The following is a 16763-nucleotide window of genomic DNA, read 5'->3' on the forward strand; positions in this document are numbered from 1 at the left end:
AACGATGATGGGTTGAGGCGATTGGAACATTAGCCGAGGATCCCTGTCGATGTTGTCTTGGTGCGCTGTCACATGCACGGATTGGACACGCCCTCTTGTTTTCCCCCACACCCCCTGTTACGTTTTCCCCTTGTTGTCTTTTGCATGTGGTTTTTCTTGTCTTGGACTGTTGGGTTGGTTCTGTCAAAAGACGTCGGTCATGGTGTCGGTGATGGCGGGGAAAAGTCTCTGGTCACGGCGATTGATTGTATATACCCTTCTTCTTTGTTGGGGCGTACCGCATTGATGCATTTGGTGGTATCTAGTGGATTCTACTTTGACGTTTTGGCTTATTGCGTTCTGCTTTGAGTCAACTATTTGCATCGCGAGAAGTCACACTCTTGTATCATGATGGAAGAGAATATGGGCTAAAACTGGTTGATTTTACAGCAAAGCTGAGGCTAAGCTCTAAGCTCTGATTTCACACGACATTGACGAGCGTTTTTCAACTTTTTTTTTTTTACACAACACATCATTGCATCATTTCAGCGGCGCATGCACACAACTAGAGTTCGATCGTCATACATCACCACCTTGCATATACGCAATTCACAACGCACATACACGATACGGGGTTCATAGCACACAGCACAAAGGACGAGCACAGCAAAGCGGCATAGCGATCAGCAGGATGGGAGGCAACGCATCATTGTCAACCACATTACGGGACCTCAAGACACGAGACGCGACGCTCAGATGAGCAAAACGATCGTTGTCTTGTCCCAGTGTTCCAGCCCAACATCAGCTTCAGCACCCCGGCGATATCATCGACGCCGCATTCCTTAATTCGGTTGTATTCGGAGTTTGCGGCGCGGCGATACGGCGACTTGGGTACGGCCTGCTGTTGGGGTTTTTCCATGTTCATGTACATATGAGGTTTAAGATGACGAGCGGAGACCTGGAAAGGCGGTACGGATGGAGGAGGGCTTTTAAAAGGCATGGGTAGATGGATGGGAATAGAGAAAACGAACGGCTTTGGATATATGTTGGTTTTTCTCCTAACCTCACATTTTCTTTTTTTGTCTTTTGCATCATGGCATGGCATGGCATTAGCATTCATTGCATGTATGGAATGGGTGGAAGGTCTTGAATATCACTTTTTTTTGAAGAACTTACACTGGCATTTCTTATGATGGCGTTTCTCCCAATGGCATTCACGATGGTGGAAGGGACTTGTGCGAAGAGGAACGAGGAACACGGCACGGGGATGATCTACGCAATCTTCAAATGCGGTTCCTGACGTCGAAGTCCCTGCGAGCGACATATGCAGGTACATCTCATGACCAACATCCCCTGTCCGAACGTGGGTTTTGGGTTGGGTAACTCCCGTCCTAAATAAAGCCTCGGTCGGGTCGGACATTGACTTGTCCGTCCGTGGTATCTCTGATGGCAATATGTACATAGAGGTACATCTGCTCCAAGTCCGACTGACTGACTGACGACCTCGGGTTGCCCATTATCCCGATTCCTGGCTTCCGCCAACAATCTTACGGGAACACCACAAGCAGTCGCATGCCGGGTTGCCGACACTTCCAGAGCTCAGGTCGTCTCTTGTCTCAGCACTCGAGTCTCGAATATTCCAGCATGTGTGCTTAACAGTCGACACTAGTCCATAACACCCTGTCATTATAACAGGCTGTGAGACACTTGAGATTCACGGTTGATCGAAAAGTACCAGCAGAGTACCTCTACAAATATGTGGAGGAGTAACCGATGGGAACGCCAATCCTGTGGTTCAGGTCGAAGTTGATTGCCCACCTAGAGATAGGTAGCTTTTTCATCCTTCTTCTTTTCCTCTCTCTTTCTTTCCCACTATTTTCCCCTCTTGTTGCTCCATGACTTCCTTCCAAGCGCCGAGGAGGGGAGTTGTGGGTTGCGGACTGGGCAGGACGAGAGGGGTAGAATCGGAATGAGGAAAAGAGGAAAAAGGAAATATCGGGAAAGAGCGAACAAAAGCAGGCGTAGCCGAGAATGGGAAGTCAAATCAAACGAGTCGATAAAGGGGACGACAAAAAAGGCAAAGGGACAAGGAAGACTCCAGAGAAGGAGACACAGGAGAAAGATGAGAGATTACGGGAATAAATGGATTCCGCAATGGATACCAATGGAATGATTGGAACCGAATGATCGACCGGACCGGACCGTCCTGAGGAACCGAGAGGGATAGATCTACGTACTTCTTAGGTATGTCCCATACCCAGACAGTGTCCCCGACTTCATCTACTCCTTACTCCTTCAAATATCTCTACCGGTCTCCCATGCAGGTGTATTGCCACGAGATTATCATCCTAGACGTACTGAAGCTGCAAAAGTTTAACAGACCCCAGCCCAACGTCTTGACAGGCTCCGTGGCCTCTACCAGGAGAAAACATGAATACATCTACCTACCACCCTCGTTCGCTTCAAAGAAAAGTGGAAGAAGCCAACAGTCCTCGACCCATCTGTGGACTGCGGACCACTCTCCTGGCATGAACGATGCTCGATCGGTCGGTCCGCAAATGATAGTTAACCTAAGGTACAGTGAGGCAGCTCATGCTCACCAATTCGGGAATTCCATGCCGTCCAGACACTCCAGACACTCCAGACACTTCAGACACTCCAGACACTCCAGACACTACAGGTCTCGGACAAGCCTACACCTTGTCAATCCCAATCCCTACCTATGCGCATTTTAATAGGAGCGGGACGCTCAGATGATCATGTTCGGTCATGACTTGATCAAAGTAGCGCGTGGCGAATGACGTTGAGTAGTCAATGGGAGAGTGGGAGGGGAGAAGATAGAAGATAGAAGAAGAAGAAGAAGAAGAAGAAGAAGAAGAAGAAGAAGAAGAAGAAGAAGAAGAAGAAGAAGAAGAAGAAGAAGAAGAAGAAGAAGAAATAACATTACGAGGAAAAGGGAGAAGAAGAGTGAAAAGCTAAGGAGAAGCTGTTTAAATATGGAGACGATGATGTGGATGCAGATGCAGAGATGAATAGGGAGGCGGACGCGAGGACGGACATGGAAGCGGACACGATGCTGACACGGAAGTCGACACGGAAAGATAAAACCCGATCAAAAGATTGGAGCAGAAACCCGGAGCAGAAACGCAGAGCTGACCAAGAAGGAGAAATCAGAGCAAACACGGGGCTGACAGCGAGGCAAGCGGTACATCTATCTGCCTTACCTCCGAGATCTCGGCAAACCAGGTCCTGATCTTCTTTTATCCCGATGTAGCGAGTCTCTTGATACCCGCGGGTCCAAGTCGTCGTGGTTTATTCCTATCATCGGTTGATGTGTGGTAAGTCATGTCTGACACTTACTTCATCAAGCCACCCACCCCCGTATTGCGTTGAAGGGAATACGAATCGATATATAGAGGTTATCGAACTCATTGGGAGCTTACATGTACCGTGAGGTGAGTTGTTTGTGCAAAGCGAAAAGTTGCCGTGGGTATGGGGGAAGTGGGAATACTAACAGGTTAGAGCGATTATTCAGCTAAGGATTGTAGTGCACCAACTATCTTCTGATCCGATTGCCTATAAAACCGATCAATCATTACAATTCACAATATTATTCGGCCCAAAGGCATGATCTTCTAGAACTATATCATGGAGACCAGACGTTGAACGCACGATGCAATGGGAGCTTGTTCACGGTAAACAAGTTAGGCCCAACGGGGCTTGTCATCGTAAATGTGTAAGAGAAAGAAGTGTGTTATGAACCCTCAACCTCAAGTTTCTCCATCGTCCCTTGTCTCTTCGTCACCTCGCTTAGCCAACCCACCATCAATCTGAGCATTCCAATCACGAACCAGGCCGGTTATGACGGCACTTGAAACCTCCCTTCTTCCAAGAGACCAAGACACCAAGACATCCAAGAGCCTCCAAGACGGCCCGCTGCGTTTATTTCCCCGTCTTCTCCGTTACGCGGGTATGCAAGTCTCGACTTTTCAAGACAGTATCCAGCGCTGTGTCCAGCGTTGTGTAACCCGTTTCCTGCATTCCTGCATGTCATGCCCGTTCGTCTCGTGGAACCAACCGAGTGGAAGGGACTGCTTCGCTGTTTTGCCCTTTTTGTTAGGGCAACTTCACCAGTCTCCTACTGTACAAATAAAGCAAGAGAAGGAAAGAGTCATGTATTGTATCCATCTTCCCGCTCTTCTATCTTCTGCTAACAACACCAGCTTAATAACCCTTCAACTTCCGCCTTGCCTACCTCCAGCCTTTAACCCTAGAGTATCGTCGTCGGAGCACATCTATCTAGGTATCTATCATGTTCATCACGCCCGTCGTGGTTATGGACATTCATCTTCCACCCACCCGTCACTGCCTCTGGAAAGCTTCCATCTCCTTCTTTGTGCAGCTCGCTTTCTGTCTCTCAATAGTCGATGCCGACGCCAATCACGGCTTTCGAACTTTTGTCTTCGGGGGTTGTGTGTGTCTAGAACAAGGTAGAGTAGATAGATGCCTCTTCTGGCGGTTGTAGGTAGTTCCACTTCAACGTGACTCCCGTAGACTCCCTCCGTGTTCGGCATCCGGCATCCTCCGCTATCCTCCCGAACCCGGCCCGCCCTTTTTGATGTGGTGTCACATATCAATGAATGTCAACGAGTTGCTTGTAACAGGCAAACACCTTCAAACTAGATCTAGCACTAGGATCCGACCAACAATTATCCTCGCAGTCAACGGTTTGCGTTTGACGATGAGATGGCGCACTCCCTTCCTTCCACACCCCCAGGCCACTCGGTCAGTGATACTAGCTAGGACCGCCCGGCGTTGACATTGACATTGACAGGTTTCCCGTACACAAGAAGTGAGGTCAGCGCAGGATGAGAACAAAATCCTCCATCAAGCCCTGGAAGCTCGAAAGCATGGAGGTAGGCAGCAACATTCTGATCCCAAGTTTCTTAGGTACCTTAGCTACGGTATGATACGACTTTTCAAGAAGGCACGGGTGGGCCGATGCTTTATGAGGCTCGCGAAGACAAGTATTGCAAGATTTTAGCATCTCTCAACATGAAACCCTCACTCATCTTTTCGGACCGTTCTTTCCTACGCAAGTTCGAGGCAGGCTAGTAGGCAGTTCCCCATCTCAAGTTCCACAACATCAACGACCATGCAGGCTGGCGATCCTTGGCGGGAGTGAGAAAACGCCATCTTATCTCTATCCGGGAGCGGGAAGCGGCAGAGCATCGTCATCGGTGAGGTCTGCATCTACCCATCGATCTCTCGATTTGTTGGCCGTTTCGTTCTGAAACTGACAGCGTTGCGGCATTGAGGCGATTATCCATTCGGCCTTCAATGATTTGACCCTTCAAGTTCTCGATAGGTAGCCGACTTCAGAAAAGACTTGCTCACAGGGGTCACCATAGCGGACGAGGATGATCGACACGGAATCGGTTTCGAAAAGCTTCAGTTAGTATCTCCTCCATGTTTCCCCATGCTCTCTGCTTCTCTTGAATATCCAAGATCCTTCCCTCTCTAGCTGCCCTGGATCTCCTGGCGGTGGATGAGCTAGTACATGATATGCACCTCCGTCCTTGACATAGGAATTATGTTTTATGTGTAAACAACAAAAGGGAAACAAAAATTGAGTTTAAAAAGAAGAACCAAATGATACATGATTGGCGGGCTCTCATGTCGGCCATGCTCTCTATATCGTGGTATGACGATGCGTGCGATGGAGAGCCGCTGGCTGCGTGGGCGTGTGGCCGCGGTGGTTCGGGCCATGATGATCTTCTTTGATCTACTCCGCGCAGTGCCGAATGGTGTTGCCTTTGTCGACGATCCGCTCCGGCTTGCTCTCTAAGCCCGCAGACCGCAAGGGCTTATGTCCGCCAGCTCACCAGCTCGCCAGCTAACCATGAACCTCCGTATCAAATGTGGTACAACATCCAGAATATGCCCTTCGACTTCCTCCCTCTCTACATGCATCCGCATCCACCTCTAAATGCGTCAACCCATTTCTCGAACGGCTGACTTAAGGAGGAGGCACTCTCGCCTCACCCCCGTTCAACAACGGCTGCGCATGCTCCCTGGTGCTGGCACCTCCATTCGCATATCCCTTTTCCGCGACTCCAGCCTTTCCTCCCTCAATTCCCTCATCATCATCAAACACCTTCTTCTCCAACCACTGCGTAGCCCTGGCGCACGCGGTATCGACCCACTTCATCCACGCCCACGCAGCAATGTACGTGACGGTAGTGAAGATAATAATGGAAGCAATCTTGTGGCCCGTGGACTTGGGGTGCAACCACTTGGGCTCCTTGGGCGATCCGTCCTCGTTCTTTCCGGGGTCCTCCCACGGCTGACCGGTAATACCATAGACGATCCACATGCCCAAAGTCCTAAGAATGGTGCCGTGGGTGAGGTAGACGGCGAAGGAGTGGTGACCGAGCCAGAGGAGAAGGCGGTGCGAGAGCAGGTTCTGCAGGCCGGGGGAGAGGAAGATGGAGACGGCGACGCATTGGATCATGAAGGCGCTGGTGCGGCGACCGGCATTGGACCCCTTAGGAACAATGAACGAGCCGCGCGAACCGTCACCGGCAGGATCGACGAGGAACTTATGCAGACGCAGAGACCAGGGCGCCCAGTCCTCATGCTCGTGCGGGTAGGAGCCGACGTAGCCACCGATGAGGAGGATGATGGGCACAATGATGTAAGAGAGGATGCGTTGGTACTTGGCGATGAAGTTTTGGGTGGGACGGTGCTGGGAGAGCTCGGCAAGAAGGGTACCGAGGGCGAGGTTGGCACCGAAGGTTTCTGCAAGGGACGGTTGGTTAGCGCATGCGGGTGGAGTGCATTTGGGGAATAGGGGCGATGACGTACCGGTCAGAGCTCCAGTGTTCAACAACCAGTAGGCAACCAACAGGACGTGAACGAGGATGCGGTAACGGAAGCGCATGCCAATGGTGGCGGCGAGGACAATGTAGACCTGGAAGGCTCCAATCAGCAAGGGGCGCATAGCCCACTGATGTCTGTCGTAAACATTCTCAGTGGTGGTCCAAGTCGCAAGCAGGGCTCTAAACAGCCTGCGAAAGTTCTCGCCGAGAGGTTTGGGGTCGGGGGCGTCGAAGCGGACCCAGAAGCTGTCGCAACGGTTGGAGGCAGTGTAGGCGCCGAAGATGGACAGCACGAAGCTGATGAGGGTGGCGATGACGGCCGGGAGGACCAGCCTAGGGGGTCGTCGGAAGGCAGACCGGGCGACGGTCTTGAGGGAGGCCGAGTGGTTCCCTTGGATGTATGCGAGCTTCAAGGGCTTGGCCGCGCAGACGAAGCCTGTGAGGAAGGCGAAGATCGGAACGCCGAGACGACCCTGCCAGGGAATTCGAAGGTATGGAATTTGTAGCAACCTCGGGGCGCCGTCCTTAACATCGGCAGGCCAGAAGAGCGGAAAGTCCAACGCTCGGGCAAGATGTGTCGCGATAACGAGGGCGGAGGTGATGCCACGGAGGCCCTGCCCGAAGAAGGGTGGTCAGCAAGGTACTTGGACGGAAGTACAGAAGGGGGGGGTTCGGAACGGGAACGGCAAAGGCTTACCTCAACCCATTTGATGTTCTTTTTGCTCTGAGCGCTCATCGTGTGGGATGAACGTCCAGAGACGCAAATAGCTAATTGTGTAGTAAGTATTAAGGGAGTTTGGCGGCTAGACAATAGAAGTGACCAGCTCCGGAGTAGGTTCGGAAGCACAAGACAGGGCGGCGTCAAGCTGTCTCTGATTCCTTGGTTTTGTGTCCGATGCCGTCGGCCGAATCAGCAAAACGTGAGGCGAGACAAAAAAAAAAAAAGGGTGTATGCGGCCGGATATTAAAAGAGGTGAGACCGTAAAGTAGAAGTCGGGAGTTGTTGACCGGGAAGACGGGGCCGGCAAAGCATAAAAAGATGCGGAATCCAGGTACACGCGGCCGGGCGGAGCTAGAGACGGGCTAGCGATAGGGGGTGGTAAAGATGGCGGGCAGGGCGCTATCGAGGATGGCGTTGTAGGCGTAGGCGGGGCATCGAAAGGGGGCCTCTCTTGTGTGTGTCTCTTCCGTCCGTACTAGTCGGCGTCGGCGTCGGTCTTGTATGGATTAAACTAATTCAGTGTCGAAAGGAGTGGCCGACTCGAAATAGTCAAAAGTGGTTGGCAAAAGTGGTTGGCAAAAGTGGGAATGCCCAATGCAAAAGGGAAGCGTGGTCGCGTCACAAGAATGACTGAGAAAGTTGGACAGGAACAGGAACCGGAAATCGAGATGAAATGCAAAGCCGACTGCAGTGGAAGTGGAAGGGGGGAAAAGAGGGATGGATGGTGGAGGGTGTTTAGTGCAGTAGTGTCCACAAGGAGGGTCCTGGAGATGGACTGTGGAGGATTTGTGGACCGGGACCGACCGCCGTTGGACTTTTTGGGGATTTCGGTTTTTGGGGGCCGCCGTACGGGGGTCGGGGGGACGGTGGACGGGGGTTTCAAGCCCAGGTTGACGACGTCGCTCCGTGACCGTGCGGGTGTTCCTTTCCAGTGTTCCCTTCCCCTTGTTATAGTGGACTTGTTGTCAGAACTTGATGTCGTACGAGCTCGTTGTTGTTGCTGTTGTTGTGTAACAAAAAAGTCAACAAGCTGCCCAAGACTGTAGAAAAGGGATAGATATCAACCGCAATCTTAGACTTAGGGCAATGTCATGGACTGGCCGATATATCGTCTCGATATTTCTGTCAAGCGAGAAACGGTGGCGGATCCAGGAGAAGACATTTCGAGGCCTGTAACCTTTGGTGTGAGATGCGCTGAAGAAGTCCGAGGGATGAGGGGTGCAGTGCTGTAACTTGGCACACAATCGCACACTGTATCTTCCCGCCAAGAGAGGGACTTCAATCTGCCGTCGAATTTCTTTGGTCCGGGCAATGCGAGCCAAGACGGCCGCCAAGAGTCCAAGCATGTGCCAACTCTTGGCCACCACGGTTGCCGGCCAAGGTCGGTTGCACTTTGCCAGGGAAGGGGAATCGCGAAATGGCGGGCAGCATTGGATCGCAAGCTGACGATGCTGTGGTGTTGGGGTTGGTTTTCTTCATTGACTGGAATGGTCTTCTTATTTTTGGAGGAAGAAAAAATGATGGAATGAGACTGTTGAAAGGTAGTAGAAGTGATGGACCCGGCAGGCAAGAACGACTTTGTGTGCCTTGCAGTAGCACAGGTACAAATCCAGCAGGTACGGGGATGCAGCTGTCCTGAGATTGCAAATTGATTCAGCAATTGCGACAATTGAAACCACCACAGTGCTTTTGGGGAAGTGGCGGTCTAGGCTCACACAGTGTCGCACCCGCTTCAACTTTTGGGGTGTTCTGTCGAATGCTTCTCGTCCATTTCCATTTTCTATCATGAATGCTTGCCATGGGGATTCGTCAGCTTTTACCTCTTCCATCAATCACAAGTTCACAACCCTCATGAGAGGATGCCGTCCTTGCCGGTCACCTCACTCGCATAACTCCCAGTAACTGTTATCGCCGGTCTCCGAGATTACCACTGATGCTGATGCTAAACATTGGATACCTCGGACATAACAACTTCAAGCTACCTGGTAACGAACACGGTCCCAAAATGAACCAGAATCATGCGACAGTAGCGACACCTCTCTCCCGGCTGCAACGCTCCTGTTCCTATTTGTGGGGTTCCATTGCCCTACCGCTAGGGCCTGTGCTTGTTTCATCGTCGGGATATCATCATCCATCAACACAGCCAGTCTCCAGTGTTCCTATATCTTGACAGGAGATCGCTCACCCTCAATCACATGCTTTCAGGAAAGGTAACCAACAAACAGCCACAAACGACAGCACCGTACCGACAATGGCAATTGGATCGATCGTCAACCGGCCAAAACCTGGATAATCTTAGGGGTCCCCTTCTTCTTAATTCTGTGGCTGTCAACCCTTGCCAACATCAACCAGCCGCTACCCATTTCCAGAAGGCTTTCCAGCAAATCTATCAGTATCCAACATCTCAAGGAGATGATCCAAGAGAAACCAAGACCTTTCATCCACCCCCTATCTTCTGCATATCACCTTTTCTGTCTTTCTTCAAAACCACTCTGCAGTCTGCTGTTCATCATCTTCCAGTTTCTGGCTTGTGTCCTTCCGTTTGGGGAGACCAAGCCCCGTCTTCCGTCTTGTCAGAGAAGCCAAACTGAAGAAATATTTCAGGATCGACGATCAGTCCTCACAAACAGCTGACCGCTTCTAACCGCTGACATCTTGGTCGATCTTTACATTCTGAAGAGATGTTGTCTCCAAAAAAAAGACTCCATTAAAACCCCAAATTCCCAATCCAAGACCCCCGGCCGTCCCCGAATAACCCCCACCCCGGGCCGTGTAACCGATCCCACTAGCTTTCCCATTCAGCGCTCAGGTCACTTCCCCGAACACAGCGAATCTTCCAATTCAGGAACAAGTGATTTTCTACCCCCTTTCTTCTTCTTGTCTTGTCGCCCGTCGGGGTTTTTTTTTTTTTTTTTTTTTCATCTTTGTGAGGTTTCAACCACCGATGGAGGAAAAGGTCCGTGCTATTTCTCCAGACTTCTTGGTCCGGGTCTCGACAAGTCCGGTGCCTTGCAGACAGATTCGGTTTCCAGAATCCAGTGATGTGCGGTGGAAGCCTCAAAGTTGCAGTTCTCCAACAACATGAAACCTTCCCGCCCCGGTCCCGGTCCGGAGATTTCGATATTCGTCCGTGCAGCATCTTTCATCTCAGCCTCTGCTACTCCGCGTTTCGCACACCCAAAGATGGCAAGCTGCGCTTATCGTCATTCAACATCGACGAACGACCAACAGATGCGATACCCGTAAGCGCAACATGAGGCATGTCACCAAACAGCTCCAAGAGCACCAACGGCCCTAACAGGCAATTAGGCACGCGACCACATGCCGGATTGATCTCACGCTTACCATTCCATGCTTCCCATGCTATGCCTCCCCATGTCTCCCATGCTTCGCCTCCTTTCTTACGTGCGTACCTAGGTGACCAGTGCGCCAGTGCGCCAGTAAACTAACGATGCCCCATGGGCAAGCAACAATACAGTACCATCGTGAGATCCATATGCGGGAAGGTTTCTCGAACCTTTCTTTCGAATCCTTCCCGGAGAGCCCGGGCCATCACGATCCCGTCCGCGAGCCGCTAGGCTGACTGTGCCCTAAACGGGATGTGGACGGGTTCAGGAAATAAGGATATGACATCAGCACTTGCCTGTTCTGTTTCGTAAGCCTCATAAATCAATGGCCTCTGAAACACCAGGTCCGTATGGTACCAATTACCGCACTTGCGGAGCCTCGGACTTTTCAGGTGAGTCTGAAATAAGTGGTGATCGTTTGGGTCCTGCCATAGACTGAATGAGGGTCAGGTACCGCCGCCAGGCGGTCTTCGGCAGTGATCCCACTGAGCCGGAGGTTTGAGGTCTGAAGATCTCGAAGATAACTAACAAGTGAAACGAAGAACCTCATTGCCTACTTTACAACGACCACAGAAAGATTCAAGGGGAGATCAAACGGTTGACTGGCAAGCAAGGGTGGGCTAATCACTAACATGCACATACCACTCTTCGCAGTGGTTCTGTTAGAGTATGGCATATGTCTGTTAGCACGATATATTGGGTTGTAAAAGTTTTTTAAATCTTTTTTGGTATAGATACCGACTCACTTCTTCATCCTCTACGGTTACCATAGCATCCGAAGAAGGTTCGTTAGGCCACCTGCTCTTTCTTTATTTATTTTCTTTTATATTTTGTTGCCTAAGCCACTGCACTTTCGTTACCATCCTGATTCCTTTTCCATAGCATCTTCCTATACTTCCATCCTTTCTGGTTATCCATCGTCGTTCATATTGCGCGTCCGGATTTTCCAGGTTTCAGGTTCCAGGTTCTGGACTTCTAGTCATCTTCAACCACTCTCTTTTGTGCGCACAGGTTAAGAAGTCTAGAGCGAACCTTGAGCGGAAAGGCAAATTTAGACTCACTGATCCATATCAACCGAAAGACACCAAGGCCAATGGCATGGAAAGATCTGGTTATTGCTCGTTCTTTTTTTGTTGTTGTTGTTGTTGTTGTTGTTGTTGTTGTTGTTGTTATTTTTAACGTCTACTTCCGCCTCCCGTAGGGCATGAGACGTGCCGCACCGGTGAGTCTAGCATACAAAATTAAGAGCAATGCCCTAACTGTCCACCAAAACCATTAATCCGAGGGCAAACCGAGGCCTATTGCCAGTATAAATCATGTGTTGCCCATAGCGTAAACGCGGCCCAACACTTATAATCGAATCGCCCAGTGGGCGAGGGTTATTGCTCGTTCTACACGCGGATAGAGAGAGAGAGAGAGAGAGAGAGATAAAGGTACACGATATGTGACACAGGTTACTGTAAGCTTGCATGTATCCTGTGAGTTCTACCTAAGGTCCTATGTATAGACCCCTACGCTACCTTCCAGTGAGGCTAATTCGTCGTTCGTCATTCACCGGCCAGCCTGTATGCCGTGGTGTTGATGTTGGTGGTGATGTTGATGTTGATGTTGATGTTTACGTTATGGAACGCTAGAATGAGATCGGGAACTACCTACCTACCTGCTGCCTGACATGTCTGCTTGTCCTGTCTGCGTAGAACCAAACGGGGTTCTTACCTAGGTTGACAATAACCGTCTGGTTAACAACAAACCGTTAATCATTTACAGACATGGAAGGGGACTTTTGGTCCATGGGAGTTGAGCATTGGGGATATTGGAGTTTGTCGTTGTCTTCGTCGTTGTCGATGCGGATATGCTTCACTTTCAGCGAGGCCCGGTTAGTTTTGTCCGATCCGGTCCGGCCTGCCGCCATGTCCACAAAAAGTCCACGAAAAAGTTCATGGGACATGTGCGCCCTGGTACATGAACCGAGAGAGTGTGAGCCAAATTACTTGCTTGTTCAGATACGCCAGCTCGGCTGCCATGACTTGTGTGATCTCGGATAGGTACCTTCCTATTGAAAGGCTTTCGAGCAAAAAAGAAATAGAAGTACAAACCCAAAAATTGCGAGCGCAACAACCTTCAACGCCAACACACGAAGTCCGTCTTTTTGTCCGCTCATAAATGGCCTGGACAGCAACGCACAGTGAACCGTATATTGGGGGCACTGAAAAGAAGAAGAGCGGCTACTCTTTGATTTCGCGGATGAATGAATGCCCTTGCAGTCAGATGATCGTGGGACGAAGAAGGGAACAGATTGTTCCCGACGAATGGAAAAAAAAAAAGGAAAGTAAAAAAAAAAAAAAGAGAGCGCGCTGGGACGAGTGCCCGGGGAGAAGAATACAACTGGAAGGTACGACCGAGGCGGAGTGGCGTGAGTGCCTGGAAAGTGTAAGCTTCCATCACCATGTGAGAGGGAAAGCGCGATGCTGTCACAGCCCACAGTCCACAGCCCACAGCCCACGGTGGTCGGGTGCGGTTGAAGAAAGAGCTACCTACCTCTAGGTAGGTAGTACGCATGCCCCCCGCTTCTTTTCAACACAGAACTTAGAAGACAAGAGACTTGGGACCGAGCCTCGTCATTGTCAAAGCCAAACCACCGGCTCGTTGTTCATTCAGCTCAGTTCGTCACGAACAGCATGATGGGCATGACGGGCGTGACAGATAGCAAAGAAACGGAATGGGTTACAATAGCACCGTACGCCGTATAACGTAAACGACCTTGAGTGGGTATTGATTAGATTTTGCATACCCACGTAACGGCGAGAACGGGAAAACAAAGCAGTGAGCCGTCTTGGTTATCTTGGGCGCCTTGGGTACGGAAGTGCGGAAGGGTTTCAAGTGCCGGTATAACCGGCCTGTCTGTCTGTCTACTTCCCTCTCCGAGACTGTTTTATCGATGAAGGCGGCTGAGGGTTGTCAATCACGAGAAACCACCTAGTCTACGTTTCCGGTACTGACGTCGGAGGATATGTATGCTAGTGCACTAACTCGTTATGGTGAAGTAGATTGCCATACTTGTTAGTGGTACCGTATATCCTTTCTCGGACCGTTCATTAACTTCGCTCTTCACATACGTAGACAGCTCGGACCTCATACACGGCCGAACGTTGATGAAAGGGTTCATCCTCATCTTTCTTCCTCGCCTGGCTATCCCGTTCTTACTTACCACCCTCGTTTTCACGTCTCTTCTTGAAAGGAAGTGAGTGGGAGTGGAGGGAGGAGTAGCCGGTAGTAGAAGGCTATGATACCCTGCCTATCTCGTCAGAATGGACCTGGATGGCCAGGTCAGCCAGTGATAGACATTGCTTCCCTGCCATACCTCTAAGTATCGACCAACCGGAGGTTCTTACCTACCTCTATCTCCTGACGCTGCAAATCCTGTCACGCCATGTCTACGAGATATCGCTGAACACCGACCGTTGTTCCAAAAAAAAAAAAAAAAAAAAAAAAAAAAAAAAAAAAAAAAGGAAAAATTGCCGACGAGACGGTCCTTTGATTACCTTATGTGAGATACATCAACAAAACACTAAACGTCCACGGGGCAAGTACATGAGCTGATGTGATAAAATCGTGATGTCGAACGCCAACAACGTAGATGATGCTAATGCCTAAACCCATAACATTCCCAATACCCAAGTTCCTAACAGCAGACCAATGCTATTCCACACCTTTTATTCTTCTCGACGTCGGTAGTAGAGTAGGAGGCGTTCCGAACAACCAGAACCACCTGCAGGGTGCAACTACTGCATCATCTCTTCTTCCATCTCCAACGGCTGATCAACTTCAAAAACAAACTCGACGCCGGCCTTCTCGAATAGCTCCCCCACATTTTTGAACATCTCCTCCACACACGGGTTGCCCTTGTCTTCAACCGGTATCCAAGTAGGTAAAGTTTTGATAAAGAACCTCACCCGTTTCAGCCTATGCATCTTGTTCTCGTCGTGCCGACCGGGCTTAGCGTTCCTTCCCGCTACAGAAGCAAGTGCTTTGAACATATCCAGCACCGTCTCCCTGTATTCCTTCTTTTCCGCGTAATGCTTTTCCTTTTGCTCGTCGGACCAGCGATAGAACGTGTCGAAATCGTCGAGGCCCTCCCACCACCAATCTTCTAGTGTTAGTTCGACCAGGTTGGGCGGTAACAAGTCCACTACTGGCCGTTGCTGCATCATCGTTTCGCCGGCTGGTAGGTCTCCGTACAGCATGACGAGTTGGAGGCATAGCTTTTCGACCTCTTTTAGTTGTGGGAGGGTGGAGAGCCGTCCGCCGACGCCGATGCTGGCTTCGGAGCCTTGGCAGTCGAACCAGTTGAGATCCAGATGCTTCAGCTTGTTGCCGTATTTTTCGAGAGCTTGGTCTAGGCAATCGTGGTCTGCTTGGGTGGCGTCCTGCGGCGGTATCCTGTGGAAGCTGTCCACACGTCGGGGGAGCATGTAGAGCGTCTCAAGGTCTGGCGCATGTCTGAGTAACCTGCCAATGTTGCGCGGGTCGGCGACGGAGGAGTGGAGGTAGACGTGCTTGGTGTGGCTCAAAGGAGAGGAGGTGGGTCTGGTTATGGCGATGATATCCGTTAGGTCTTCCTCGTTCTCTAGGAAGGTAAACAGGCCGTCGTCGGTGGATACTTCGAGGGTGGTAAGAGCGGGGAGAAGCTCGAACATAGGGTGATAGTGGCGGATTTGGACACCAAAGACCTCGGGAGGGTCACCATCCAAGTCGTCTTCGCCGTCGAGTGTGGTAGGGTCCTCGACTGATGGGTCACCCTGGAGGAGCAGAGTGGTGAGGTGCTGGAAGGGGGTGAGAGCCTTGTTTTCGACCCGGTCGGGGATCATAGTCTTGATATCTTCTGGCAGGATGTCGAGGTAGCGACGGCACTTTTCACCCTCAGCTGTGTCAAAGTAGGACATTGTGATTCTCAAACAGCTCAGCAGTTCGAAATAATCGCGATCATCCTCAATCGCAGGTAGCTGAAGCAGCAGTGTCTCGAGTGAAGGCAGGGCGGAGATGGTCATGCCGAATATTCCCTGGGGCATCTCATAGTAGTCTTCTGGGTTGGTGCTAGCAAGCCGCATTTGTAGACTCTCGAGATAGCCAGTGACAAAAGCCAGCCCTTTGCCTTCCCGCCATGTTGGTAGCAGCTTGTTGAGACAGCGCTTTGTCTTGCGAACTACTCGCCTGTTGGTCAAGGTGATGTGACAACTGAGGGAGCGGGTCCAACCACAGTACTTTGGAGTCTCGGTGATGGTGCGAAAGAGCAGCACCAGGACCTCTTCACTAGTGATAGCGATGGTGTGATAGAGATATGGGCGAGCAAGGTCGGCGAAGGAGTGGGAGACGAGACAGAGGTTGCGCAAGGCGCTGCGACGGCGGGTGTAGTCGTACCATGGGTCTTCGCGGACAAGCTTGTCGTATGCTTCTGGAGCTGGCTCGCCTATCTCAGGCAGGATGGGTATGAGATGATCGAGAATCTGGTTGACTAGTTCGGACGGAAGATGATCCATGATGGATTTCGTCTTGGGTGAGGCAGGGTTTTCCAGCCGCCGGTGAGGATCAGATTCTGTGTCGGCCATGTCGGATGCCTTGCGCTTCTTGACTGAGCCGGGTGATGTTGACATGACTGGTTCGGGTAATGGGTTGTTGGTCTCGAGTGAATAGCTGGTAATGAAGAAGGCTGAATGTGGCCGCGAAAGTTCAAGTGTTATTGTTGAGTTGTGCAAGACGTCAAGTCCAAAGTTGCCCGATATTTGTGACAGCGATATCGATAAGGACCCGCCGGATGAGAGGGTGCCGTTCAACGGG

General features: G+C 50.8%; 2 protein-coding genes across 2 annotated transcripts; both read right to left on the reverse strand.

Annotated features, from left to right (window-relative positions):
* Positions 1 to 4918: 4918 nt before the first annotated feature.
* Positions 4919 to 7790, reverse strand: SMAC4_00066 (uncharacterized protein). The gene is made up of 3 exons (XM_003351476.2): positions 7558 to 7790; positions 6476 to 7474; positions 4919 to 6445 (listed from the first exon to the last, which is right to left on the reverse strand). The coding sequence occupies exons 1-3, from the start codon at positions 7594 to 7596 to the stop codon at positions 5999 to 6001; spliced, it is 1485 nt and encodes a 494-aa protein (XP_003351524.1). The 5' UTR covers positions 7597 to 7790; the 3' UTR covers positions 4919 to 5998.
* Positions 7791 to 14710: 6920 nt separating this feature from the next.
* SMAC4_00065 (uncharacterized protein) lies at positions 14711 to 16579 on the reverse strand (the record flags this gene model as incomplete). Its single annotated transcript, XM_003351475.1, has 1 exon — positions 14711 to 16579. One exon carries the CDS (start codon positions 16577 to 16579, stop codon positions 14711 to 14713), a length of 1869 nt encoding a protein of 622 aa, XP_003351523.1.
* Positions 16580 to 16763: the final 184 nt, after the last annotated feature.

The sequence above is a fragment of the Sordaria macrospora genome, chromosome 4 (assembly GCF_033870435.1).
Source record: "Sordaria macrospora chromosome 4, complete sequence".
Taxonomy (NCBI): domain Eukaryota; kingdom Fungi; phylum Ascomycota; class Sordariomycetes; order Sordariales; family Sordariaceae; genus Sordaria; species Sordaria macrospora.

Coding starts and splice junctions, on each gene's coding strand:
- SMAC4_00066 (XM_003351476.2), bottom strand. CDS start 7,596: ATGAGCGCTCAGAGCAAAAAGAACATCAAATGGGTTGAG. Junction 7,475..7,557: donor AGAACATCAAATGGGTTGAG/GTAAGCCTTTGC, acceptor TTCTTCGGGCAG/GGCCTCCGTGGCATCACCTC. Junction 6,446..6,475: donor TCATGATCCAATGCGTCGCC/GTCTCCATCTTC, acceptor CCCGGCCTGCAG/AACCTGCTCTCGCACCGCCT.